Here is a 27,531-nt window from a genome sequence, read left to right on the forward strand (position 1 = left end):
AACGGGGTCACAAACTTTCATGAGATACTGTGAAAATACATTTTCTAGACTAGTACTAGTACAGAGATGTCAACATGCATGCCAGAACTTTGACTTTAGTGAAATGGGTCCACCTCTGTTGAAGCTTACAGCAATTAGAAGTCAAACTGACTGAGTCCAGGTCCAGAGTCTGTTGGCAGTCTGATATCTGGGAGGTTTTGCTGACTGAGCTTCCTGGCTGACTTTTTGAGGAAACATGGGTCTCAGAGGTAAACTTTCCAGACTTTTTCACAGGAGCTGGTACAGTTTTTCCTCATAAGTGTTACAATATGTGCCTTTCTTTATTTCTTTAAACCACAGCGTCTGAACAGACTGACCGAGAGAATTGAAGTGATTGTAATAAGATTGTGCAGGGGGTTTACGGGACTTCAGCCTTGTGCAAAAATATGGATCAAATGCCTGATCACGCGTTAGGTGTAATGACAGACGTCAATCACTTAAAGTGCCTGTGTAAAAACAATCATGATTTAAAAACAAATTCAGAACATAAAAAAATCAAAAAGTTGACAAAATGAAGCTATTGATGTAAACTAAACGGAAAACTAAATTGAAGTACAATCTCAGAGTGGGTTAGACATATTCAGGTATACCAAGGGTGTATAAATGCATTAGTGAACCTACACAACTACTGTCACCTGATGTAAATAATTACATTTGGAAGGCTTCGGACAGATATCTGCTTTCCCTCACTTCCTTTCATGCCACATATGGGACTTTGACTTTGGTAACTTGAGAGAGCTATAGAAAAGGGTGCATAGGGTTTCTCATTTCTTTCTTAGGGCACAACCGCAGCAACACAATACTGAGTATACGATTATTATAAAAACCACCGCCCGCCATTTCCTGAATAAATACAATTAACGGCATAACCCTTATACCTGCATATTAAAGAGACTAGATCCCAGTTTTGTGTTTGGTTAAATAAAAAGCACCCCCCCTCCCCCCCATGGAGGAAGACATCATCCACAACCTGCTCATCATACGTGTACATGTAAAGCCCCGGCTATCAGAGAACTGCTAGCAGACACAGCTACAGCACCAATGAAGTCACTGAGAGGCAAGCCACAAAGTCACAAAATGGAGGGGGACGCTCTCTCTTTTGGGTGGTCTCAGACAGTCGGCCCCCCCGCAATCCAAGCCTCTGTGACCGCTTCCCTGCACGATTTCCCTCTCATATCGCCCTTTAGTTAGCTGTAGCACCTTTTGAAAATCTTTACAGCTAGATCCAGGCTGTTAGCTAGGAGGAGACTATTGTGCAGTGCCGTGTCCCCTTATTTCTTACTTCTAATGCCTGGAAGTGATGGATCCTTGTTTGACAGTGCACGTATGTATCACAAGAGCATGAGACAGGCAGGAGGCAGAGGCTCTCATCTGAATCCGGCCCTGCCTGAAAAAGTTAGCACAATCCTGCCTCATCTAAAAGTTTCACTGTGGATTTGTTTTTCTAAGACCGTAAGCGTTCTATTCACCTCCCTCTACTAATGATTAATGCTGTATTCATGGCTACAGTATGCATAGCATGTTAAGTTACCTTTCTCTGGTTTAGGTTAGCATTCTGCAAGCTACAAGCAAATATGTTAGCTAGATAAGCTGCAGGACTAGGGTAAGGCTTGAGAGATATGTACCCAGGACAGAGTCTCTTTAATGGGGGTTAGACGGTGGTAGGAAGCGACAGGCTGTCCACCGTCTCCTCCTTGTGCTCTGGCGAGCAGCAGAGGAAGAGGCGGCTGCCCAGGCTCTTGAAGGCAAATCCAAAGTACATGACGTGACCCATGGCCACGAAGGAGACGGAGATGAGGACCAGCAGGCCGAAGGCCTCCGGGTTCGGCGCCAGGATCACCATGATGAAGTGCAGCAGGTCTAAGAGGTAGTTCATGGAGTTCTGGACGCCGTTGATCACCCCTCGCTCCGACTCGATCACATTCTCCTGCATGAGCTGGGTCACTGTCAGGTCGAAGGACCACAGGCCTGCGGGACAGAGATAGACAGAACACTCAGCCCTCGTGAAGTCTTTACAGCCACGTTATAACCGCTTTGGAAGACGACTCTAGCTGTGGCAGCAATTCTCAGGCAATATTATTGGAACCAAAGGTTGCAAATATTGCTCTGACATCCACGGCACGTCCTTACAGGTCTTGTGTGGAATTCCAGGTATACTTGTGTAAAAGTTCAACCTGTGGACTTCCGTGAGTCACCTGTAGGAAGTCATAATTTGTGAAACAGCCTTTTCTAATCTTATGAAAGGAAGTGAACATGCCAACAAAGCACGGGCACTGTAATACCTAAACACTCAAATTTCCTTTCAAATAAAACAATAAAACAACGACTATGAACCAATGCCAATCAATGATCATTTGCACGTTGGAGCTTCTACGCTGCTCCAAAACAAAGTCATATTAAATACAATATCATGGTATTTAGATATTTCAGTTTACTGTCACAGAGGAGTGAAGAAACTAGAAAATATTCACATTTAAGAAGCTGCAATCAGAGTCTTTACTTTTTTTTCATTCAAAAATGACTCAAACCGATAAATTGATTATTGAAATAGTTGGCGATTCATTTAATAGTTGACAACTAATCGATGAATCAATTCATCTTTGCAGCTCTAGACTTTTTTACTCACCAACTCTAGCAGCGATGACGCCAGCAAACAGCAGGCTAACAGACATGTAGGATTGCAGGTCAAGCTGTGGCAGCTCTTCAGCGGGGGAGGCAGTAGTGGCGTTTCTACCGGTGAGGACGCTGGTGATGCTGTGGTCGGCCTCGGGAAGCGTCTTCTCCCCGATCAGGTGGGTGTACAGGTCCTGGAAGGGCGAGACGCTGAGGTCGAAGGGGCTCCCGGGAGCAAAGACAGAGGCAACACACAGCAGGAGGCAGCACAGCTGGGCCGTTCCTGAAATGAAGCCCGTTCGGATAAGGCCGCACTTCTTGCGGACCCAAGTGAAGGCGACGGTGCCACAGATGCCCGACACGGCCGAGGCGCCCATCAGCAGGCTGAGCACCGAGCCGTTGAGGCCCTGCGTGTAGGCGTAGCCCGTGGTGATGCAGTCGAAGCCAAGCACCGTCATGTAGAGGAATGCCAGGGACATTCCGGCTAAGAAAATGTTCTGGTTGTAGTAGGCCACCCAGCCGGCCTTCAGGGTGCGCAGGGGTTCCATCATCTGGGAGCAACAGCCGCGCTGCTTGGGAGAGTCGGGCGCGGCCGCGGCTGACGTTTCATTCATCAGCGGCTGAGACGACTCCTCAGGACTCCGGTCGTTCTCCAAGTCTGAGAAAGATATGGTTATATTCAGTCTGAATCATCACAAAGGGCACAACTCTCCAAACTCAACCAATGAGTACGATGCAATTCACCGTAATATAAAACACCAGGAGCTCTCAGATGGTACAAATTAGGGATGGGAATCACCAGAGGCCCCACGATACCATATGTTATCACGATACTTATGTCACAATACGATATTATTGCGATTTTAAACGCATTACTTTTTTTGTCAACATCTGTTTTATCTAAAAAGATACATTTCTCCGTTCGTTGATTTCACTTCAATATTATTGCTGCAAAATGGGATTGTCAAGCAGACACACTGACCAACATGTATACAATAAAAGCTTTCCACGTAAAAAATATTGCGATACTATGCTGTATCGATTTTTTTTCCCCCCACCCCCAGCACAAATCAAACACTTGCAGCTACCTTTGGTGGGGCTGAGCTGTTTGAGCTCCTGTTGCTGCTCCTTCTGACCGCTTTTCACGGCCAGCGCCGGCGTCTTCTGGTAGACCTTCCACAGCAGCGCGTACTCCACACACATGGAGCACAGGTTCCAGCCAGAGATGAAGCCGCAGCCGATGAAATGGGAGCCAAAGGACATTATCTGACCCACCAGCATGGGAGCCAGGATGTTGGTCAGCTGGTCGATAATCCGCACTGTGGCGTTCATGTCTGTTTGATACAAGAGTGGAAGGGGGTGGAAGTGTAAGAGCCCCATATTATGCTTTTTTTGGGGGGATTTTTTTCCCATCTTTATTTTTATTTTTTTTCCCAACTTTTTTTATTTGAATTGTAACAATTAATGACATAACATAGGCCATGGTGAACAAAGCATAGTGGAAATAATATGTCACTTCGCCTCAAGTACCCAACCCACCCGTAAACCAACCCAGTTCAGGTCCAAATCAGACGGGGACACACAACACAGACCCAGGCACACTGACAAACACACACCTGTAAGGACACACAACATCCATCCATTGTTTTTTTTTTGTATGTACATACATACAGTATGTTGTATGTATGTATGTAATATTTCAGTCCAAATGCTTTCTCTCCCACAGGTCCTAGCACGGCACAAGGTCATCACGTTCATGAACTGTTCATGAGTGTTTTCCACCACATGAGCAAATCTTTTAAATATCATATAACAATCAGTGACATAAAAGCTAAAACGAGAGTGAGTCAGCGTCCGGAGGTTCAAAGTCTGCCCCGCTGAAGAGATCCGATAACGGGTCATGTGGGGCCTACATACGGTGATAAGCCAGCAGCGGGAGAGAAACACTGACCTGCCAACTTGCTGCTGTCCTGACCTGCCACAACCACCACCCAGTCCCTCTGGATGGTGATGGCTGTAGCCGTACTGGCTAGGTTGGCGATGTTGGCGATGGAGATCACCAGGATGTAGCAGGTGGTCTGAAAAACAGAATAAGGGTATTTTGACTCCGTCACAAACCAGTCTGCGTGGCGTGCTGCTCGGGGGGGGTGGAAACGGAAAGTGTCCCTCTGGTGCTTTTCAATTTGGGGGGGGGGGTACGACTAGTTTTAAAAAGGTTGAAGGAAGCTGAGGCACTCAGGAGGGTAATGATTACAAAGATTTGAATATCTTCTTGGCTATTAAGTCATGCCAAAGATATTCAAGTTTTTTTAATCATTACCTTCTGGGTGCCTCAGATTCCTTCAACTGTTTTAAAGGGTATTTTTACATTTGTATGTTATTGTTACATTTGATCAACATGATCAATTTTGTGTCATTAAAGGACAAGGCTGGTAAGCCTACAACCAACAAAGAGTTGATATTCTTAATTAAAAAATAAACTGTTTAGTAGAAAACATGCTATATTGTGATATTTGTCGTTATCAAGATATGAAATGACCTATTACGGGATAGAAAATGCTGGCCATATTGCCCAGCCCTGGGTGAAAGTATTCCGCATTTTTCCAAGCAAAAAAAGTCTGAAAAGTAAGAACAGAAGAAAAAAAACTTTTGCTTAACAGAAATATTTTTTAATCCCTTTAATCATCTTCCAGTGCACCCCACTGCACTACATCAAATGTGCATTAATCCACAGCCTAATCTAGTCCCCAACAAAGGCAGTATTTACCACTGGTTGAGTAACCTACAGCGCTGAGCTGTTTCAGGAAAGTAACTTTACATCTTCAGGAGAAACCTGCGCTGGAGTGCCACACACGTATTTAGAGACAGACAACAAAACAAATTGTTTTGGTATTTTCATGGGATTTCTTTACAATAAAATACAGAAAAAATATCAACCTTATCAGTAACCTTAAAGGACAATTCCGGCGCAAAATGAACCTAGGGGTTGATAACACGTGTACCTAGTCGACCGTTCTCTGGGACATGTTTTCATGCTAATCAAATGTTTCTCTAGCTTGAAACAAGCTAGCGCGAACCGCTAATTAGCTTAACGCTAGGCATTCGGGGCACTGGTAGAGTAAAAATAAATCGCGAACGCCGTGCAACCATTAACCAATAACATACATAGCTCAGGCAGGGCGTTCGTCGTTTGACTGATCATGACTGTCTTCCCAAGATGGCGATTGCCTGTATACCCAAAGGTAATGTCTTTCTAATCTATCTTTTTAATAAACTGTCTGTACACTTACAAAGTTCTCAATGATTCGGTTTACATGTAGGGACCCTCATTATGCTACCGTGGAAGTGTGGTGCTATTTTGAGCCTTGTTAGTGGTATAGAAATAGAGATTTATTTTTACTCTACCAGTGCCCCAAATGCCTAGCATTAAGCTAATCAGCGGTTCGCGCTAGCTTGTTTCAAGCTAGAGAAACATTCGATTACCATGAAAACATGTCCCAGAGAACAGTTGACTAGGTACACATGTGTTATTAACCCCTAGGTTCATTTTGGGCCGGAATTGTCCTTTAAATGTGGAATTATAAGACTTGCATCTAGTGTTCATTAGATTGTCGCTATTTGGTAAAAATGCAATGACCAAGATTTGGGGTATTTTTATGATTTCAATTCAAGAATGACAGGCAACTTTATGGGTTAAAAACCCCTTCCTAACTCTGTAACATCAAAATTCTAACTGTAAAATGAGACTTGGCTGCTAAAGAGTTGCTAGTTTGGAAGTACAGATTTCACCTGATACTGACAACCAAATACTTTTTTTGTTATTACCAAAGTCAAAGCCCAAGTGCTACTACTAAGTGTCATCTTATGTAAGCTAAAGAAATCAATAAGGTCCTGTGGAAAAATCTGTAACATTCTGAGAAAAATGACTGCATGTGACCTCAACAGAAGTAATAAAGAAGCACCGGATGACAAAAAACCCCTCAAAGACATAGCATGTTTTCGTCTAGAAATGGCTCATTTGTGAAGCACACTAGTCGGCTCCTTTATTTTCTGGATCTGTGCGAACATGGTAACGCAGCTGCTCTGGTTAGAAAAGCAAGTGAAATGTTTCAACAGGCCGGACTACATTTCTCTCTCGGTCATGTGACAGGCTTCGAAGAACCTGCTGACTGCACAGCCTTCAACGAGACACTCAATCTCCTGTTTTCCCGACTGCTCTCCACCTCCACACACACTCTGACACCGGCCGGCCCTCTAAACACTCTCACATGGCCAACCCCCCTCCCTTTCTTTGAAGACTCAAATGCTTCCTACAAATTCCGAGGGCAACGCTGTAGGCATTTGTGTTTCAAACCGACACCGTAACCAGTTTCTCTTGACGGACGCAAACTGTCTAGTCTGCAGCTCTGTATGTCGGTCAGCTGCAGAATCCGGTCCAAAATCTTTGTGGTGAGGGAGCTCTTCCGTAGCAACATACCTCAACAAGTGTCTCATGCAAAACACTGACACACTAATTTTCTTTTCCAACAGCCGACTGTCGAGCACGTGTGTGTAATCACCTCTCATGCTTAAAAAACCTAATTGTTTATGATTGCGTCACAAGCAAGCCTTTGCTTGTGATTACACAATACTAACACAAGTTCAAGAATTAAATATTGTACTGCAAGAGTATCATGAGCATCATGAAAGGAGGAGATCTTTGATACGGCAATGTTTGAAAACTAAAATACTAAAAGTACTCTGTCAATTTAAGTTAGTTGAACAGTCAAAGGTCTTCTGGAGGGGAACCACAATCATTTCACTCATCTGTAAAAGTTGTTCAAGTGGTCATAAATCATACTGACGCAGGAATCCATATCAGTAAACATAAGCAACTTTTAATCCCGGGGTCAGAGTGTTCTACTTGGGGAAAAAGGGGTAAAAATGCTTTCAGTTCCAAGCCCATCAGATCTCATTGAAACGGCGAGTGTGTAAGCACAGGGGGGGATCTTACCAGAATCCATCCATTGTAAAGCTCCACAAGCTGTTCTTTGAACTGGAAAACAACCATCAGGAGGATCCCACACACGATGACGCAACTGTTCTGGACGAGCAGCGAAGTCTGGGCCACTGTGGAAACACCACGACCAACATTAGGGACAGAAATCTAATCAGAGACAAGAGATTTCAGTCTGATAACTAGTTCATTAGAGCACTTCCACGAGATGGTTGGGTACATTCCCCGCTCCCTGAGCTAATCTAACAGTGTCTTTGCCAAATTCCTCTGAATAAACATTTTAAAAGAGGTGCATTTAACTGTGAAAATGAGGGGGGGGATAGCACATGTGCACACTGTATACAACACTGTAATGCCAGATCCTTTGAAAGTGCTCAATATCTATTTTCAGGATCAAATCTACAAAGGAATGGCATTTTATTCATGACAAACTTGTGTTATGACAATCCCTCGAGATCAGCTATACTTTTCATTTGTGTTGCCTTACCTTTGAGTCTGGGATTTTTGTCCACCCAGTCCCCAATGATGGCCCCCAGAAGCAGCACGGAGCCGGCCACCACCAGCCCGTACACGGCCGTGAGCAGCAGGCTGTTCCCATACAGCTCCACCAGGAAAACAGCCACGGCAAAGTTCCACATTCGGTCACCCTGGCAATTCAAAATGTGGTTATTTTAAAGGCAAGGCTGATACTTGATTCAAGACATCCAGGTTAGGGCTGATAGATACTGAGCTTTCCATAATTAATAAGAGCCCTGCTGCTTCCATAGACTGAAAAACTACATAAAACCTTTATTTAAAATTTTGGAAAGCTCTCCCTCATTTTCAATGATTGTGTATTGTTATGACAGTTATAATAGCAGCACATAATGTAACAATAACACATGTATGTTGTATTACATTCAGTTTGACACTGAAAAGCCGCATATGTAGCCTTTCATCATGATGAGCGTGCGCACACATACAGTATGATGGCATGTCATTTAAATAGGCAACAATAGCGGCTAATTGTAACGGTGTCAGTGTCTCACTTACCCATGTTGACAGAGCATGTCCCATGTAAATGAGGAATTTAGCTGAAGTGAAGAAGTCTCGGACAGATTCTGTGAAGAAAACATGTAACGTTAACGGTCAGACAGCTGGTGGTCCATACCCATCCTTCTCCATTGATGTGGGAAAATATTTTGGAATATGGCATGCAATGAAAAATTCCCTACCACAGCATGACCTCTTAGGTCCAGGGTTATCCATTTTTAAAGTTGTCCAAATGGCAAAAAAAAAATAACCAAGAGAGTATTGCTTTGTTTTTTTGCTTGACGCTGTCTCCTCTTTTGTGATGTTGTGAAGGAGGTGGACCCCGGCTACCACTGCATCTTATTGTCGAAGGTAACGACTAAAGAAACTAAAAAGACACGGCGTTTCTACCCCTTTCTCCCTTCCAAACTTAGCTATCACTGTAGCTGAAGTCGGAAAGAAATACTTGTATGCGCTAAAAGTCCGTTAGTCGCAAAAGCACAAAGCTAGGAGCTGAACTGAGCGCCGCTCCGTTGGACGGTTAGCCCTGTTCTGCTGCTCTCTCTCTCTCTGCTCTCTCTCTGTTTACGTCCCGCCTCGAATATACCCACGGTGTCACGTGACCGGCCGTTATTTACATTGTGTCAAAAACAAGTGTGGTCCTCCCTACCGCACACGCGCTCCAAAAAAAATAAAAAAGGAAGAAAAAAAATATCTGCACAAAAATGTGTCATTGTTTTAAACATCTGTATTGAGCCAAAGAAGATTATGCATACAGCAGATGGTTGCGTCAATGCTCATTTTGTATCTCTATGAAGGAATAATAAAATGATATTCATGTAGGCAGAAAAGTATCAAGAGATTGTTTAATAATGACAACAGTCATGAGTTGCTGCCCTACCTTTGCTCACTAGCTGAAAAATCATGCACTGACCTTAAAAAAATAAATGATGAAAACAATTATGAAAACACACCCACATTCACAGATATAAAACAGATGATATAATAAGACTTAGGATTGTATTTTGAGATTGAAATGGTATTTAAAAAAATAGATATTATAGAGATATTAAACGTTTTCAAAATAAAATAAACTAAATAAAGAGACATAAAATAAATCTAAATCTAAGAATAGGACCATAACTCTGTGTGTGTGTGTGTGTGTTCTTGTTCTACTATATCCGTGGGGTCCAAAAACTGGGAATACAGTATACTTGTGGGGTCCCGACAGCTTTGTGGAGAAAATGCTGGACCCCACAAGTTTAAAGGGCTGTTTGAGGGTTAAGACTTGGTTTTAGGATTAGGGTTAGGGTTAGGTTATGGTTAGGGTGAGGGTAAGGGTTAAGGTTAGGCATTTAGTGGTGATGGTTAAGGTTAGGGTAAGGGGCTAGGGAATGCATTATGTCAATGACGGGTCCCCACAAAGATAGTGAAACGCATGTGTGTGTGTGTGTGTGTGTGTGTGTGTGTGTGTGTGTGTGTGTGTGTGTGTGTGTGTGTGTGTGACCTGACCCAGATATGTGTTCTACAAAGATGATCACTTTATCACAACATGAACATGTCTGCTGGCCGAGCCACATCTTCTAAAGGCCTTCTGTTGTCAGGTTGTGTGTCTGCTTACTCACTGCAGTGGTTGCTTCCACCACATATTCACAGCAATTTCACAATGTAAAAATACTCCATTACACGTCCTCTATTCAAAATCTTACTTACGCAGAAGCACAGAAGTGTTGATGGAGAAAAAAAATGTACCTAGAGGATAAAACACTTGTTATGCAGAAAGCTGCCACCTGAGAGGTTTGTATTATAACATATTATACCATTTGAATGTCATTACTGATGCATTCATGTGTAAGTAGCATTTTACTGTTAGGTAGTTTAATCTAGATTAGTGGTTCCCAAAGTAGGGTCCGGGGACCCCTAGGGGTCCTTGAGGGGGTTTCAGGGGGTCCCCAGCACAAAGGGAAATCATTTATTTTGACTAAAGTTCCATTTATAAGCAACACAATGTCAGAATACGCATAAATATTTTGGTTATTGGTGTCATACACTTTCCGTAACAAAACATCTAAAAGCAAAAAAATCCTATCAGATGGGGACCCTGGGACAAACTCTTATCAAAAAGGGGTCCGTGGTCTAATTTGTGTTGATTTTGGGGTCCTTGACGATCTACATCCTTCTTTATAAAATGTTTTATATGTGAAATCTTATTCTGCAAAACAAAATTATTTAAATGTAAGTAAATGAAGTAAAGTAAAAATTACAATATTTGTCTCTTGACATTTTGTGGAATAATAGTTTGAAGTGGCATAAAAACAACATACTCAAGTAGTAAAGTGGGCTAGATGTAGTACAAATTTATACTTAAGTGTATACTTGAGTAAGTGTACTTTCCATCACTGACTGACTGACTGTTACAGAGTTACAACTATATGGTCCTTTTGAGTCAGTGAGATTCATATTGCATTTTGTTCAGATTTTTACCATTACTATGTCACTAATAAACTATGGTCAAACAAGAGAGCAAAGTAAAGTTTTAAAGTAAAATATAAAGATTAACTGAACTAGCCTGTGCATTTGATGCCACACAACACAAACAAAAGATGAATGTTTCAAACATTTTGGTAACAGAGACCGTCCTTATTGCCTTGACCTGGTAAAGCTGTTTACCAAAGGGCTGTTGCAATAGAGCTTGGCAGTTAACAAAGACAAATTGTGTACAAATCATACATTTGGATGACTTGCATTTGTCCAGCTATGTCAACAGAGCAGAATCACAGCTATAATTACAGGCTGCATGGATGAGGGCTCCTTGGCCCGCATCCATATAAGTAATAAACAATGGCTATTATGTTTCTTTTAACTGTACACTGTACCTGGATGCACAGTGAACTTTAAAAAGGCTGTTATCAGCTGAGTGGGACCCCCAGTGTCTAATGTCACAACTGAAAGCTCATGTCTATTCTGAAAGGATTTGTTTTGGGCGTTTATTTGGACTGGACAGACAGGAAACGGGGAAACAGCTAGCCTGGCTCTGTCTAAAGGGAACACAATCCACCTACCAGCACCTCTAAAGCTCCCAAATTAACACGTTATGTCTTGCTTTCTTAAATCCATACAAAAAAAAACAACATAAAAACAACATGCATCACCATGAGTTTGGCAGATACCCAGCGAATACTGCAGGAAGTTACTGGGCCGAACACTCCGCCGAACAAATGATGAAGTGCAGACGTTCCTCTGTTTGGTTGCCGGCGAAAGGATTCGGCGAATGTCGCGTTCAAGATGATGTCATGGCAGTATCACGTGACGTTGCTACACTGCACATAAAGGTACAGTGAGGGTACAATTAAGTTCTTTAAGGTACAAATTTCACAAATTTACCATCAAAGGTACAAACATGTCTCCAGCTAAGTACAAATAAGTACCTTTCCAAAGAAAAGGGTACACAATGAATTATGCATGCTGAAAGGTACATATAGGTACCCTTTGAAAAGGTACATTATCATAAATAATGTAATAGTGAAGGTACAATCTAGTTCTTTAAGGTACAACATTCACAAATGTACCATTAAAGGTCCTATATGGCAATCAGCTGAGAATCCTGCCTACACTGAGGGGGCACTATGTGCAGTGGAAAACGGAAAGAGAAAACTACTAAACTACCAAAAAAGCTAAAAAAAAAAGTGCATAAAGCAGAGCCGTACCATACAGTGGAAACACAGCACAATACATACACAATGCACAGAGAGGGGGAGAAAGCAGGTGTCACTCAGGGGCGCAGCTCATTTTTGCCTATGGGCCCCCTATGGGGTTAATCCGGCCCTGTATTTAGCCTTTAATATGTGACCCTTTTCTAGCCAACCAGCACCTAGGGTGGCTATGTAGTCATGATCTACATATGATCACTATATTTTTGCATGTAGTACCACAAATATATTTGAAAACTCATATGGCTGCATGCCTACGAATAAATCGGCTTATTATTATTTTTGCACATGTAGATGTTAAAAAAAGATATGCAAAGCACTAGTTTCTTTTTGGAGCAACACGTAGACCTGCTCGGTGCAATCTCATCCTGTGAGGAAGCAAAATTGACGCTAAGAAGGAACATAAGCACATATTTTGAGCCTAAATGATGACAATAGGCACTTCTCTCCTTTTGTGATCTATTCAAGGATCACAGAGAGCGCTCAGCCGTTTGAAAGTCTGCACACATTGAGCTGGTACAAACAGATTACCAGCCGCACTATTAGTGGGCCAATGTGTCAGCCTGGCTCAGTTACCTGTCATCAGCGGTCAGACAGCTGCTGTGTCATTTTGTGGCCATGCAACCTGCAGGTATGTCCGTCCCTGATGGGATCCTTTTTCAGCCCAGCTGTGGAACAACAAGCTGTGTTTACGTCAGCTATATTTGTACTTCCAGGACAAAAATATGAGAATGACTAGCCTCCTGGGGCTCTAAGCTGTGTGACACTCACAAAGCCACAGCTAAAGAAGGAATGGAGGTGGACGGAGGGTGTGAAATCTCACCTGTAGGATGGTGTACATGAGGCTGGATCAGATAATTCATCTATTTTTCATGCAGGGCTTCTGTTCCTTTATTTGTGCTGAGCTCTTAGACCTTGTTGCAATAAAGCCAGAAGGTATTTAGTACAGCTCCCATGGTTCAACAATTTCATCAATATTTAGCTGGAATAACTGAGGCTGAGCCCTTGAGGTCTCCCAAAATCTCATGGCAGGGACACAGTAAGATGACCAAACATCTCAGTGACCAAAGAACACCAGAAACAGTGATTATAATTATCACTTTACCCATTTTTGGAACATAACAGTGTTGTGCTCTTATTGTTTCTGTGGATATCTACCGCTGCCCGGGGCCTAAGACTTTGATGTGTGCCTGTCAGCTCCACCAGAGAACAATAAACATCAAAGGTCACTGTCTGGCTGTAATGACCTGGACACCTAACCCAAAATGACAGCCCTTGATTCCAGGGAATGAAACGGTAAACATCTGACAGCTGTTTCTAATCAATACATTGCAGCTCAGTGGGCAGCAAACCAATGTGAGATCTCAGACAGGTGTGTTTGTCTGCAGGTTCTAAGGGTGCTTGACCTACCGCTGGAGCAAGATCAACAATTGCGTCATCCTGGGTAATTTCTTTTCACCGGTTGTTGGCCTCTGCCAGACCAGTGAAGCTCAGGTCCCTTAAATAGGCCTATCTCTTTGATGGAATTGTACCACATGTAGTCACGCATTGCCAGACCTATCTCCACAGCGCTGCAGAGTAAGGTCCGGCTACACCACACATACATTCTGGGATAGGAGAAAAAAAAACACTCTGGGTTGTTTGCATTTCTTTCACTACTTCCACTAAGCTCCAGACGCAGTGACGGGGGCTCTGCTAAATAGTCTCAGGAAGGAACTTGTTTTGGTGGAACATTTGCACCCTGCCAAAGAAAACGCCTCATACCATATTAAAGGAAGATAACTGTTCACACAATAACGTTTTAGGAAGTTGCATGCTCTTGAGAGTCGAATTGTTGGGTCTCTGTAAATTATAGTGTGGTCTAGACCTACTCTATCTGTAAAGTGTCCTGAGATAACTTCTGTTATGATTTGACACTATAAATTAAAATTTAATTGAAATGTTGTGACGAGCGGCTCACAGGCCACAACGAAAAGAGGGAGATGCACAGCAAGCGTAGTATTAGCAAACTGCCGTTTATTAAGTAAAAGTGCAAACAGAAAGACAACAAGGTAGTCAGGATCAGTGGTGTATGAGGGCGTATGGATGCAGTGAACAACGAGGTAGTCAGGATCAGTGGTGTATGAGGGTGTATGGATGCAGTGAACACTGTCAGTGTCTAACTAAGGAAGTAACTAAAGATGAACTGGTGCTGGGTGAAGGGAACGCTGCACACTGGTCTCTGGGCAGGCGGGGTTAAATAGACTGGGAGGACTGGCCATGTGCTCCCAGTCATGTCGTTAGCACCTCAGCCTCAGACCTGCAAGTGCACAAGACAGAAAACAGTAACCAGGCACAAGACAACAGGCTCTGGGCCGTCACCAGGGGCGATTCTAAGATCAGACCTTTAGGGGGGCTCAGCCTCTGATGAGAATGTGACACGGATACAGTGCCTTGCAAAAGTGTTAACCCCCCTTGAGCGACCCTAAAAAAGGGTCTAAAATCGCCACTGGCCGTCACAATGTTAACATTTAGGGCAGTGGTGGCCTAAAGGTTAAAGAAGCTTGGGACCGGGAGGTCGCCGGTTCAATCCCCACACCGGCAGGAAAAATCTGGGTGGGGAAAGTGAAAGAGCAGCGCTTGTCTCTCCCTCATTACCACCACTGAGGTGCCCTTGAGCAAGGCCCCTAACCCCAACTGCTCCAGTGGAGCTGCTCAGTGGCAGCAGATCAGACTGTGGTTGTACTGGGCAGCTTCCAGGTATGAATGTGGAACAGTGTGAATGTGATCAGGTCGTCATTGCAAATGAGAAATTGTTCTCAATCGACTTACCTGGATAAATAAAGGTTCAATTAAAATTGTTTAGCTCAAAGCACTGCTGTGTTTAAGTAGACTTGTTCAAATGTACCTCTGTACAGTAGCTTCAGGGGGTTTTGAAATGACTCCAATTACATCAGTGATTTCTTTCAGTTAATTCCGGATCTTTGTTCCTACACAGCCGTGTGATTTTCCTCCACAACAGGGTTGATTTCCTTATTACCCTCATCATCTGAGTCAGTTTTTCCATCTTGGAAAACAGCAACATGGAGACGAAATACATATGACTGGAACTGACTAGCGTGACTGTGTTTGTTTCCGTCTCAGCCATAGACTGTAAAAAATATATACAGTCATTGGTCTCAGCACAATGACTTGCAGGTTTGGTGGAGTGCTTGTGTCTAGTAAATGCAGGTGTGACTGTGTTTGCTCTTGTCTATACTGTATACTTTATGTTAGCCCTGTGATAGACCTATCCATGGTTGCACCCCGCCTCTCGCTCAATGCATTCTGGGATAGCATCCATCCCTCTACCGTGACCCTTAACAGGATAAAACAGGTATGGAAAAAATGGTGTTCACTTGGACTCTGATAACGTTGTAAGAAAGTAGCTGAAAATGTGACAGCCGATAAGTAATGAGGCATGGCAAACAGAAAAGCCAAAGGTAGGCTATGTTTGAGGTCATTCAGAGTTTATTTTTCAACTCTAAAATATGCTGCTCAGTACACATATTTGTCTGTCACAATTCCTTAATACCCAAATTTAGGGAATATCTTTCATAAATGTTTGTTTATATTATGCGTTTATATATTTTTTGAAATCCCTATAGGCCAATATAGCTTTATCAGATTATTGGCCTAAAAAAATCCAGTATCGGTCGGGCCATAATTTCCATTGACATTAATGTACACTTTGAGTTGTAAATTTGTAAAGAATATATTCAATGACACAACCACTATTCCAGATCATGACAACTGGCAGGTTGATGGCATGAGAAAAACATCATACAAGTAGACAGGTAAAAGTGCTTAGACACACATTAGAACGCATCAACAACACATAAGCACACACAGACACACTACTATAAATTAACAACATACCACATCCCCTTTAAAACTTTAAGATACTCAAGCGACAGCTCTCAGATGAAAGTTGGAGGTTTTTGCAAATGTTGGGTTGTCATGAGTGTACAAACTAAAAGGCTCTAAAGGACTAACACAGTGGTGTTTTCAGAAGGGACCTGGGACAGCTGAATACATGAAACAAAGAAAGGAGAACAATGTGAACATGTAGTCAAAAGGGTGATTCTTCATCTACAAAAGTGTGGGCTATGTTTAGACTTGGTGTTGATATGGTGTTGCTGAACTTCGCAGTTCACATTGATATTTAGCATAAAATGCCCCTTTTTGTTATCCCATCAGAGATATACTGTACTAAGAGACCTAAATTATACTGCTCGAAATATATATTTTTATATATGCATTTATATGATGACTGAATCAAAGACACCTCCAACAAATGTTATGTAGGCCTATGTTGTCTATTTTCTTAAGAGACTTTATTTTTGTTTTAATTAATCTACACTAAAATTAACTCATTAAAATTGGTCATTTGTATTTTTGTAAAAAAAAATTAAAAAAAATAGCACATTAATTTGTTGTATGTGGTGGCTTTAGAACGAGAATAGTTTTACACAAAAGAACAAATAAATACACAGCTTAATAATAGTAAGTATCAACCGCCAACCTCCAGGGGGCAGTAAAGGCCCACCTGGACAGATCGACCTCCGCACCATAGACTATATACAGTCTATGCTCCGCACCCGGAGGCGAGTTTTTTTTTTTAGCAGGATGGTAGGGGAAGACTCATGAATATTCATTAGGGAACTCATCTCTGATTGGCTAACCCTGACATTCTACCCTAACCATAACCAATCCCACGCCTCTTGTCTAAACATAACCAATCCCACCAGAGCAGGCAACGAGTACTAGCCATTCAGAGGGAGAGTAGGGCGGGTTCTTCCCCTACCATCCTGCAAAAAAAAATTTCGCCACCCGAAGAAGCTTTCAAAGCTGTTGAGCATGTGTTTACACCGTACTGTCTATGGTTTACACCACACTCGCTGAGGTTAGCCAGCTTCAACAATATTATACAAAACCTCACCAAAATGTCTTCGAAAAGTCGGGATAACGACGACAATTTTGAAGGACAGTCTGCACATAAGGAGGAATTGAACAGAAAGGTTAGTAGCGTTAGCCGCAACATGTTACTTGTAGCTAACGTAGCTAATAGCCACGCATATTGCGTTAGCTTGCTGGTAACCGTAGCAAATGTGAATGTTGGGATAACATTGGGATAATGTACGTTTATGTGTAAATATACGGACTCCGAGGACTTTTTTCCACAAGCTACTTGTCTATGAATCATTTTAAATTGTTGCCTGAAGAGTTTCCATTTTCTCAGGTCAGTGAAATAAATCGTGTTGCTAACTTGCAGATCAAGGAGCAGAAGGTTGTAGTGGACGAGCTCTCCAATCTGAAGAAAAACAGGGTGAGTACCCTAAGAAGTAACCTTCTTAGTTAAACTTATTTTTTCAGTGTTGTAAGATGTATCTCTAGAAAAAGATGTCTAAAGTGTGTGTGTGTGTGTGTGTGTGTGTGTGTGTATATGTATATGTATGTATAAGGGCTGGGCGATATGGAGAAAATCAAATATCACGATATTTTTGACCAAATACCTCGATATCAATACCGCAACGATATTGTAGTGTTGACTATTGGTGCTTTCACAAAATATTTACACTATGAGATTTTAGATAAATAATCATCAGTAATGTGGATATAATGACTTAGTGGGTAAAGGTACATAATAGAACAGTTACAACAGTCTGGTAAGTTTAGAAAATGACATTACTGTAATGCAGCTTTTAAAACCAGGAAAAGACTACACTTATGCCATATCACGATTATTGATATATTGCCCAGCTCTAGTGTGTGTGTGTGTGTGTGTGTGTGTGTGTGTGTGTATGTATATATATATATATATATATTTTTTTATCTCAGGACCGTGCATTTCTGTATATATTAATGTACATTTTGTATGTATTTTATCCAGAAAGTCTACATCCAGCAGAGGAACAGTAACATATTCTTCCTAGCAGACAGAAGTCAGACACTGGGTTTGTGCAAAAGTAAGTTGAGAGCTGCACATTTAAGTGAATACATGTCATTTTTAATACATAAACTAGCTGGTAGCTGTCTGTCACATTGATTAATAACTGAAGCTGTACAAACAAAATGTGATCATAACGCATCATATTGTAGGTGAACATAACGGATGATATTTTCTGTCTCCAGAGGAACTGGATAACATGAAAAAGGATCTGCAGGATATGTAAGACGGACCCTTACCACAACAATGTGTGGCATCTTTTGTCTGTTGAGTCTGTCGTCCGCTCACTTTGAGTGGGACAAAACAGTTCATGAACATTTGAAAAGAAGAGGGCCCAACTTGAGCCGGGATCTCACAGTTAGAGGCACAAATCCCAGCTGTCGGTGTTTCTTCTCTGCTCATGTTCTTCACATGAGAGGCATTCTCACACCTCAGCCCTTTCAAGACAACACTGGAAATGTCCTGGTGTGGAACGGGGAGATATTTGGAGGCGTCCCGGTGATGCCAGAGGAAAATGACACTGCTGTTCTCTCTCAGCGGCTATCCTCCTGCGACAGCCCTTCAGAGATTCTGTCCCTCCTCTCCGCTGTACGGGGGCCGTGGGCGTTTGTTTACTACCAAAAGGCTGGGGACTACCTCTGGTTTGGCAGAGACTTCCTTGGTAGGCGGAGTTTGCTGTGGAAATTTGATGCGGCAGTCAACGCCTTGACCCTGACTTCTGTAGCAGCCCAGAGTTCTGGACCTGATCGGTCTGCTTGGCAAGAAGTCCCAGCAGCCGGTGTGTACCGGATTGACCTGAAGGCAGTTACAGAAGCTGGCTCTGTGACGTTTGAGTTTCATCCTTGGGCTCATGGAGGAAATGATCTCGCCTCCAGCTGCAGTGAAACCATATTGGAGTCTGTCCCCAGCGGCTGCACTGCTGTGACGAACCCGTCGGGCCTGGTACTCACCTCACCCGTTTGCCCTCTTAACACATCCATCCCAAAGTCATTAAATGAGAAAGAAAGCCTTTCAAACTCACATCCATGTGTTAAGGATCTGGAGCAGATGCTCGCAAGTAAAGAGAAAAACGATGAGGTGAACCAGCTTATTGATGTTCTCAGTGAGGCAGTAAGACGACGTGTTCAGTCTCTGCCGTTCAGGGCACAAGACGGTCCCCCTCCTCCTAACGACAATGCTAGTGTTGCCATACTTTTTTCAGGAGGTATCGATTCAATGGTCCTGGCTGCCTTAGCTGACCGTCACATACCTGCTCATCAACCGATAGATCTTCTCAATGTAGCGTTCAAACTACAGGTGCCAAAGAAGCAGAAAGAGCCCGCAAAGAAACCTGGGAAGCACAAAAATCAACCCACGGGTTTTAAGACTGATGGAGCAGATTACCAAACCTCCAGCCCCTTTGACGTTCCAGACCGGATCACTGGAAAAGCCGGTCTCAAGGAATTACAAGACTTGAATCCTGAAAGAAGATGGAACTTTGTGGAAATCGACGTAACGAAGGAGGAGCTGCAGACAGTCCGCCAGGAGCGCATTTGTCATTTGGTGCATCCGCTGGCCACGGTGCTGGACGACAGCATTGGATGTGCTGTGTGGTTTGCAGCAAGAGGGACGGGGTCCACCATGCAGGACGGGGACCAGAGAGCCTTCACATCATCAGCCATGGTGAAGTTCCAACGTTCCAAAGTTTTTGGACTTCTGAGCTCTATTTAAATGTTTACTGGTCTGAGTGCTTTAGGCGTAAACAGTGGGGTCACAATGAAATAACAAGTCACAAATGCCATTTTTTTTCCTTTACAATTAATAAAAACAAAAATACATTGATATTTAAGAGATGTTTCACAATCTTCAACAACCACACTGACGTGCTTTTCTGCGTTGCCGCTTCATGCCCGCAGGTCATTTTGACAGGAATAGGAGCCGATGAGCAGCTAGCAGGTTACTCCAGACACCGAGTCCGATTTACGATGTCTGGACATGAGGGACTGGTCCAGGAACTGGCCATGGAGCTGGCCAGGATCCCTTCCAGGAATTTGGGCAGGGATGACAGAGTGATAGGGGACCATGGGAAAGAGGCTAGGTAAGTGGTATCGGTTTCAAGTACCCGTCACACGTTACCAGAACCAAAAGTGCTTCAAAATTGTAAAACAATTTTACAACATCATTTAAGGTGCCCGTTGAGGTTTTCTTTTATTAACCCTTTTGTTGTCTTCCCGTCGAACGTTAAGCAACTTTTTGTTTTTCTGGATCAAAATTTCAAATAAAAACTTTTTTATTGAACGTTTTGGTCTTTTTTTTTTTTTTTGACACTTTTGTTGCTCTCCCCCCCCCCCCATGTTTTTGTCCCTTTTTTTCCCCCCATTTAGGCCTTTAGTGACAGGACAGCTTAGAAATGAAAAGGGGAGGGGGGGGGGAGATGACATGCAGGAAAGTGCCGCAGGTCAGAATGGAACCCGCAACTTCTGCATCAAGGACTGAGCCTCTTTATATGGGTGCTCGCTCAACCACTAGGCCAAGCAGGCATCCAGTTTTTGTCAATTTTTCCAAAGTCTTTGTCAATTTTTTTCAGCGCCTTTTTACGTTTTTGAAGCTTTTTGACATTTTAGTCACTTTTTTCAACTTCCTTTTATCAATTGATTTCTCTCTAAACGCTATTAAATTGAATAAAACAACCAAATTCAATGAAAGTAGGGAACTGATCATTTATTTTACCTGTGAAGAGCATTGCAGAGAACCATCCACGTTACTTTTCTTTGGAAATTTGGTTGAAAGAAACCCAAATTGCTGATGTAGAAAATGGGTCAAATTTGACCCGAGGACAACAGGAGGGTTAAAGCAAGTTCTGTTTAAATTTAGTGTTTCTCACCTAAATGTCGTGTGTTCTCGTATCCTCCTCACAAACGTGTTAAGATTTAAAATTGTGTGGTGTTTACAAATCGTAGCTGGCGGTTTTATTCTTCACAGCCTTTGTTGGCACATTGGCTACACACATGCTAAGTATTTGTTATTACATCTTTTCTTATTAGTTTCTATCCAAGTCAGATAAGCAGTATTCATTTTAAAGCAACACCATGTAACTTTTCCCGCTTCGGTCCCCCTACAGGTTGGAAGTGGAATTGTCCATTACATTACTTTGTCCAGTTCATTTGAACTACAGATCTGCTACCCGATCTGGCAAACTTGCATAATGTAATGAACAATTCCGCTTCCAACCTGTAGGGCAGGGGTGTCAAACTCAATTTCACACAGGGCCACACTGGAAAAAGAGAATCACATCAAGGGCCAGACATGTATAGTTTATGGACATGCTTTTATTTCATCGAAAAAGTCAAATATCTTAGTCTTCTCACTTACAGTTTGGTCCACATAAAGCCCTGAAAAAGTCAGCAAAAAAGTTCCAAAGCCATCCTAGAATTTAGCAAATCAAGCAAAAACAATGATTACATTTTCTAAGAGGGCTACCACACAGCTGACTCACAACAAGCTCTTTCACAGCAAGTATATGCAAACTCTCTGGTTCTGTGGGAATTTCTGAGTCTCAAAGTCGGCAAATTTGCCAAATTCTGAGTGTCACGTAATTGCAAGTTGAAAAACAGTTTCCCATGTTTTTGGTTTGGCGCACAACTAGGTGGACCAAAATTGATATGCGGACCGGATCAGAATGTGTGAGGGGCCGGATTTGGCCCGCGGGCCTTGAGTTTGACACGTGCTGTAGGGGGACCGAAGCGGGAAAACTTCTCTGGTGTTGCTTTAAGGCCCTTCACACCCACGTCTCACCCACACAAGCTTCACTTATTGAATGGTATTGAATGACAAGGCAATTTGGTTAATGCCTAAAAAGTATGTAGTAAGTAAGTAAGTATGGTACCCAGCCCTACAGCTCTGTGTGGGCTTTTACAGACGGTTTGATTGATTCTCACTATCATGCACCTGGTAGCTTTGTTGAGCCTGCTAGTGTGGGACAAATTACACCTTTCTTACCAATTTTCTGATTATAACGAGAGAAATTAGAAAAGAGTATCTGACAAAAGTAACTTTGGCATCTGCAGATTCCCCTACTTGGATGAGGACGTGGTGAGCTACTTGAATTCCCTGCCCGTGTGGGAGAAGGCGGACCTGTCGCTTCCTCGGGGCGTCGGGGAGAAACTCCTCCTGAGACTCGCGGCAAAGCAGCTGGGCCTCGGCCAATCAGCAGTCCTGCCCAAGAGAGCCATGCAGTTTGGCTCCCGCATCGCAAAGATGGAGGACCACCGTGAAAAGGCCTCTGACAAATGCACGAGACTCCTCGCCGAGTAGACAAATTGTTGGTAATGAAGACAATATAAAAAGTAATTTTAAAATAGAAAATATTCATTATGAAATTACAAATGTTATTTAAAGGCTCATTTACAGTTACAATTCTCAATTGACCGTCACAGACAGATTCTTGAATTTGGCCATTTGATCTGTGCTGGTCTTGGATCATGTTTTAGCATGGTATAATAAATATGGGGTTTCCTCTACACCATGTAAGACCTGCTATCTTGTTGTTTTCTGAAGTAAAGATCACATTCAATATAGGAAGGCAAGTTTCCAACGTCGAAACGCCCAGAAATCAGATGAATGTATACTGGCTTCCTGAAAGGGGGGGAAATAAAGAAACAAAACATATTTGTGATATAAACTGACACATTGTTTTAAAAAGTGTATTCGTTTTAGCCGAGTATCTACATCATTTTACATGTATGACAAATATAACGGTGAATTTCCACCAACTGCAGATCGGCTCCGTGCTCCGCCGTCCGTCAATACCCACCTGGTCCGTTTGTGGCCATGACTGGCAGCTGAAGTCACGAGGACCCACGAGATCTCGCGAATTCACGTATGATGGCGCGATATAACAGGATGTAGTTTCTATAAACAGAACCACAAAACCGACAACAGTTTGTTTCAGGCCTGTCTCCGCCCGTTATACAGTCCTTCCAGAAAAATGCGGCGTTTTTTTGTGATTGTTGTGGGCAAAAATCCTTGATTATGCGGCACGTTTTCTTAAAAATGCGATGGAATATGTGGGATATTTATGCACGAACTTGTAAAAACTGCGGTTTCATCGTGGCTTCATCGCGGGGTTTGCAGCTTTTTGATGATGTTCACGTTGCGTAATTACGTCACTTCATAACGTTCCCATGGCAACAGCGGAAAATGGCTGCTCTTGTGTGAAGTAAACGCAACATTTTTCAACTTTCTGCTAAGATATGTGACTTTTTTGCAACGAAAATGCGGGGATTATGAAATCATGCAAGCCCCGTGTATTTTGCGTGGAAATCGGCAATTAGTGCGGCGTATTTGAAAAAATGCGTCCCCCGCATAATAGACGGATTTTGGCTGATTATGCATTGAATTATGCGATCGCATAATCACGTTTTTCTGGAGGGACTGATTATGTTTTCAAGGTGTAGTGCAGGGAAATATGATCCGCCGTGAGCACGGTGTATTTTATTTTGAAAATTAACCGGATTTTTTATTTTGCTTCTGTGCTCGACTTCCTGTCCCGCACTATCTGCCGTGTGCTGAATTGCTGCGGAGCTCTCCAACTGGGACGGAGTCGGAACGCAGCCGTTCTGCAGTCAGTGGAAATCCACACATTGACTTTAATGGAAACCTAATGACTCCACCACTGTTCCGGAGCGGATCCGCAGCCATTCCGCAGTTGGTGGAAATTGGGGTTAAGAGTCGCCTAAATCCCATTCTGTGAACACAGTGAAGAAGCAGCTGCCTGGCACAAAGCAGGATTACAACATGACTTAGAAAACGTTGCTGAGTAAAACCTGGACCCCTAACTCTCCAGGGTCCAGCAGAAATTACCTTGGAATGAGCCAAGACACAAAGTTTCCTGGGGCATCTTTCTTATCAATAGGAGCCTCCTATGGAAAGAAAAAGTTCAGCATAATAGTGGATAACAATTTTTTTGACTCGTAATTCACTTTACATGTGGGGCTTTTGATTATTAAATGTACCTTCTTTTCCTCAAGGAAGGCATCCAACAGAGGAATGCTTTTCTTTGAAAACACGTAGAAACAGGGACACTGAAAAACAAATAGGAATGATCAGCTGAGTGTTTGTAAGCATCATGGAAAAATACCAGTAACCTTCACACCTATGTTACAATGATATCCATAATTGGTGAGCAGTGTAGGACTCAAAACTCCTTGTTTTTAAAAAGCTGCCTATTTTTAGGACAATGATCCTAAACAGAACTAAAGACAGTCTTTATGGCCGATGAGCTAAATGTTGACAAAGTAATATTTGTGTATTTGCTGAAGCTCAAATTACCCTGAAATCCCCCAAGCCAAACAGAATGAAGACTGCAGCCATTAGGAAAGATACCAGGGCTCTGCTGATGTCTGAGTCTAAAACATTAGCCAATCACTGAGAAGGGTTTGCAACAAAGATTAAATATGATGACTTTATCTATTGATAAATCAGGCGACTAAGGAAGGGTTACAATCCATCTGATGTAGATGTAAGCACTCCCTAATTGGAGCTAAGAGGCCTTTAGTCTTTCATTTCTTTTGAAGAACAATACAATATTATATGATGACGCAAACAAAAATGTGTCATTGTCCTGATACTTACTGATTTCACCGTAGGGACAGAGGATCTGGTTGGTAAACCCATTATTCTCATGATTTAAGTAAAATTTCAGGTGGCTCTCCCCTTGTTCTGCCGCGACTTTAAAGATCTTTTATATCCATGTGGACAGGCATTATTGGCTTTGTTCAGTGTTTATAGTGAACTTACTGCTCTCCTCGACTTTGTCTCAGAAGGAAGAGGTTTCTCCTTCATACAGAGGACCCGAAGATCACTGTCTACTTCCAATATCCCGTATTTAGAAGTTTCTGCAAAGACACACAATACAGAACGCATTTTGAGCGTGAGGCCAAGCCACGCTTGACATTTCAGGATGAGATTCACTCCCTTACCTGACAGCTTCTATAGGGGTGCGCTTAAAACCTAATTTCTTACTCACCCTCCTCTTTGCACTGGTACGAGAGCACCAGACAGCTGTCCTCACACTTTGCTTGGAGGTCGGAAAACCTTTCTTTTACTTTCCCGAGGCTAAAATCTTCTTTGAAGAGGGTGTCACTGTTATGGATGGAAAGGGAGTTGTCAATTTGGCAGAAACAGGGATTTGAATTTGCACCTGTTAACAACAACTCTGCATGGTAGTATTGATGTTAACTAAATCAACTAAACTTACCCCCCAATTACTAAGACATGGTCTTCTATGTTGAAGTGCTTTACTGCAAGTTGCAGGCAGGCCACAGCACCAAGACGCCCCTGGTGGAATAAGCTCGAGTCAGAGGATGGTATTAAAAAACAAGTCTACTTTCTAAGGGCCAAACCACGTCACATAGGTACAACAGTAAAGACTGTGAAAACAATGTCAAATAATATTTACATCATTGCTTCTTGTCTGATCGCTGAGAATCTTGACATTTGTGAACTGTGATGCCCACTCTTCAAATGCAGCATGGTAAACAGCATTGGTCTGTGAAGAGGAGAGCAGTGGGGAGCGACAAGTAAAGGAACAAAGTGGGTCATTCATTCATAGTTAAGGTTATTAGACTTGTATATTAGGGATGAACATCAGGCTTTGACTACTTTATACATCAGCCCTGGTCCTTAATGCAAACATGTCTGTATTGGCTTAAAACACATGGTATTATATGCTACATTTACTCAAAATAGTAATAAAAAAATAATGAAAAAAAAAGTACTCATTATGCAGAATGGCTCCTTTTAAAGTGTCATAACATGATTGGATCATTGTAATTGATGCATTACATGGAAACAATAGGATAATAGTAACTGTGATGGGCTGATTTATATACTGCTGCTGTTGGGTAGTTCAATTTTAACAATGCATCATATTTTAAAATCTGATCAACACATATATATATATATATCTGTAAACTAAAATATGTAAAGCAACTAGAAACTAGTTAGATGTTAGATGTAGGAGTCAAAAATACTTTATCCCTCTGAAATGTAGTGGAATATGAAGTAGTACAAAATTAAAATACTCAAAGTACAAGTACCTCAACATTTAAGAACGGTACTTGAGTAAACGTACTTAGTTACTTTCCACCACCGACTACACTGTGCTACTTACAACAACATAAATGCCGTCCACCGAGCCAGAGGCGGTCAGCGCATGGACCCAGTGGGATATCAAGGCACAGCGTCCCACCGGCAGGAGCGGCTTGGCAGTGCCAGCCAGGTGAGCGAACCTCCCGCTGCTGTCGGCTGCTACATCTCTCTGGAGCCTGGTTCCGTACCCGGCGGCGAGAATCACAGCCTTCATTTCAACTCTGAACCGGTGGAAACGCCGCTCAGTTCGTAGTTAGCTGGTAGGGTTAATATTGCAAGCTGGTGCAGAGCATGGTGGAAACATTCCACGGAACAGGGTCGGACTCCTCTCGCGAGATTAGCCGTCCAGTCCGAAGTCTAGCTACGCGAAACCTGAGTTTACTCTTCCGGTTGCACTTTCCAAAGTAAAAGGAGTTTTCACCGGTGATTTAAAAAAAGAGAACAGACTAGTGTAGGCTGTTAACAGCTTTGATTAAATAAAAATGTTCAGGAACATTAGCAGGCATATTGTTGAACATGGTCCAGTATTAGAAATGAGACTATTCTGTGTTATTTGGTACTTAATGTGAACCGCAAATCAACCCACAAGTTAAATTCCATACATGGGCAAACTAACTGCACCAATTAACTTTATAAAATATATTAACAAAATATACATACACTTGCATGTGACCGTGACACACAGGCATGTGTCAATTATCAAGAGTTAAGACTGCAAATCTAACCCTTGTTACCACTGAATTAAATACATCACTTTTATTTTACTGTAAACTTAAAATATACACACACACATATCTCAAGGGCGTCAGTAGTAGTTCTTTCACCATTGAAAAAAAGAAGACATTTTCACCTGAAAGTCTTTCCAAACCAAACCCTGTTATCCATGGTGTTGTAGACGTGATTAACAGATTCATGCTGAACCACACCAAAGTAGTGGAGCAAACAGAATTGAAGCAGACAGTTAACCAGCATTTTGTTGGTTTATTAACTCATGACATGAACGCATATGGAATTCATATCCGATCAAAATCTGCTTTCTACAAATACAAAAAGAACAAAAAGAG

At 42.4% G+C, this 27,531-nt stretch overlaps 4 protein-coding genes across 4 annotated transcripts; 2 read left to right on the top strand and 2 right to left on the bottom strand.

Annotated features, from left to right (window-relative positions):
* Positions 1-1,001: 1,001 nt before the first annotated feature.
* slc40a1 (solute carrier family 40 member 1) lies at positions 1,002-9,242 on the bottom strand. The gene is made up of 8 exons (XM_031289631.2): positions 8,863-9,242; positions 8,681-8,748; positions 8,136-8,295; positions 7,646-7,761; positions 4,604-4,730; positions 3,741-3,986; positions 2,666-3,310; positions 1,002-2,007 (listed from the first exon to the last, which is right to left on the bottom strand). Exons 1-8 carry the CDS (start codon positions 8,894-8,896, stop codon positions 1,691-1,693), a joined length of 1,713 nt encoding a protein of 570 aa, XP_031145491.1. The 5' UTR covers positions 8,897-9,242; the 3' UTR covers positions 1,002-1,690.
* Positions 9,243-17,219: 7,977 nt separating this feature from the next.
* On the top strand, positions 17,220-18,762 carry LOC116043164 (ASNSD1 upstream open reading frame protein). Its single transcript, XM_031289662.2, has 4 exons — positions 17,220-17,408; positions 17,663-17,716; positions 18,281-18,356; positions 18,523-18,762. The coding sequence occupies exons 1-4, from the start codon at positions 17,334-17,336 to the stop codon at positions 18,561-18,563; spliced, it is 246 nt and encodes an 81-aa protein (XP_031145522.1). The 5' UTR covers positions 17,220-17,333; the 3' UTR covers positions 18,564-18,762.
* On the top strand, positions 18,529-22,961 carry asnsd1 (asparagine synthetase domain containing 1). The gene is made up of 3 exons (XM_031289660.2): positions 18,529-19,999; positions 20,233-20,414; positions 22,384-22,961. Exons 1-3 carry the CDS (start codon positions 18,584-18,586, stop codon positions 22,628-22,630), a joined length of 1,845 nt encoding a protein of 614 aa, XP_031145520.1. The 5' UTR covers positions 18,529-18,583; the 3' UTR covers positions 22,631-22,961.
* On the bottom strand, positions 22,671-26,815 carry zgc:136439 (uncharacterized protein LOC678627 homolog). The gene is made up of 8 exons (XM_031289661.2): positions 26,490-26,815; positions 25,776-25,865; positions 25,575-25,654; positions 25,344-25,459; positions 25,115-25,212; positions 24,331-24,399; positions 24,179-24,237; positions 22,671-22,951 (listed from the first exon to the last, which is right to left on the bottom strand). The coding sequence occupies exons 1-8, from the start codon at positions 26,679-26,681 to the stop codon at positions 22,834-22,836; spliced, it is 822 nt and encodes a 273-aa protein (XP_031145521.1). The 5' UTR covers positions 26,682-26,815; the 3' UTR covers positions 22,671-22,833.
* Between the last annotated feature and the right edge of the window lie 716 nt (positions 26,816-27,531).

The sequence above is a fragment of the Sander lucioperca genome, chromosome 8 (genome assembly GCF_008315115.2).
Source record: "Sander lucioperca isolate FBNREF2018 chromosome 8, SLUC_FBN_1.2, whole genome shotgun sequence".
Classification (NCBI taxonomy): Eukaryota; Metazoa; Chordata; class Actinopteri; order Perciformes; family Percidae; genus Sander; species Sander lucioperca.

What these genes read in the sequence shown, in the direction of transcription:
- slc40a1 (XM_031289631.2), bottom strand. Translation starts at nt 8,896, where the DNA reads ATGGATAACCCTGGACCTAAGAGGTCATGCTGTG. An exon ending in ACCTAAGAGGTCATGCTGTG is followed by an intron (nt 8,749 to 8,862) that starts GTAGGGAATTTT and finishes TTTTCTTCACAG; the next exon opens with AATCTGTCCGAGACTTCTTC. An exon ending in CGTCATCGCTGCTAGAGTTG is followed by an intron (nt 2,008 to 2,665) that starts GTGAGTAAAAAA and finishes TCTGTCCCGCAG; the next exon opens with GCCTGTGGTCCTTCGACCTG.
- LOC116043164 (XM_031289662.2), top strand. Translation starts at nt 17,334, where the DNA reads ATGTCTTCGAAAAGTCGGGATAACGACGACAATTTTGAAGGACAGTCT. An exon ending in AGGAGGAATTGAACAGAAAG is followed by an intron (nt 17,409 to 17,662) that starts GTTAGTAGCGTT and finishes GCTAACTTGCAG; the next exon opens with ATCAAGGAGCAGAAGGTTGT. An exon ending in GACACTGGGTTTGTGCAAAA is followed by an intron (nt 18,357 to 18,522) that starts GTAAGTTGAGAG and finishes TTCTGTCTCCAG; the next exon opens with AGGAACTGGATAACATGAAA.
- asnsd1 (XM_031289660.2), top strand. Translation starts at nt 18,584, where the DNA reads ATGTGTGGCATCTTTTGTCTGTTGAGTCTGTCGTCCGCTCACTTTGAG. An exon ending in CCTTCACATCATCAGCCATG is followed by an intron (nt 20,000 to 20,232) that starts GTGAAGTTCCAA and finishes TCATGCCCGCAG; the next exon opens with GTCATTTTGACAGGAATAGG. An exon ending in GACCATGGGAAAGAGGCTAG is followed by an intron (nt 20,415 to 22,383) that starts GTAAGTGGTATC and finishes TGGCATCTGCAG; the next exon opens with ATTCCCCTACTTGGATGAGG.
- zgc:136439 (XM_031289661.2), bottom strand. Translation starts at nt 26,681, where the DNA reads ATGAAGGCTGTGATTCTCGCCGCCGGGTACGGAACCAGGCTCCAGAGA. An exon ending in CATGTCTTAGTAATTGGGGG is followed by an intron (nt 25,460 to 25,574) that starts GTAAGTTTAGTT and finishes CATCCATAACAG; the next exon opens with TGACACCCTCTTCAAAGAAG. An exon ending in AGACAAAGTCGAGGAGAGCA is followed by an intron (nt 24,400 to 25,114) that starts GTAAGTTCACTA and finishes TTTGTTTTTCAG; the next exon opens with TGTCCCTGTTTCTACGTGTT.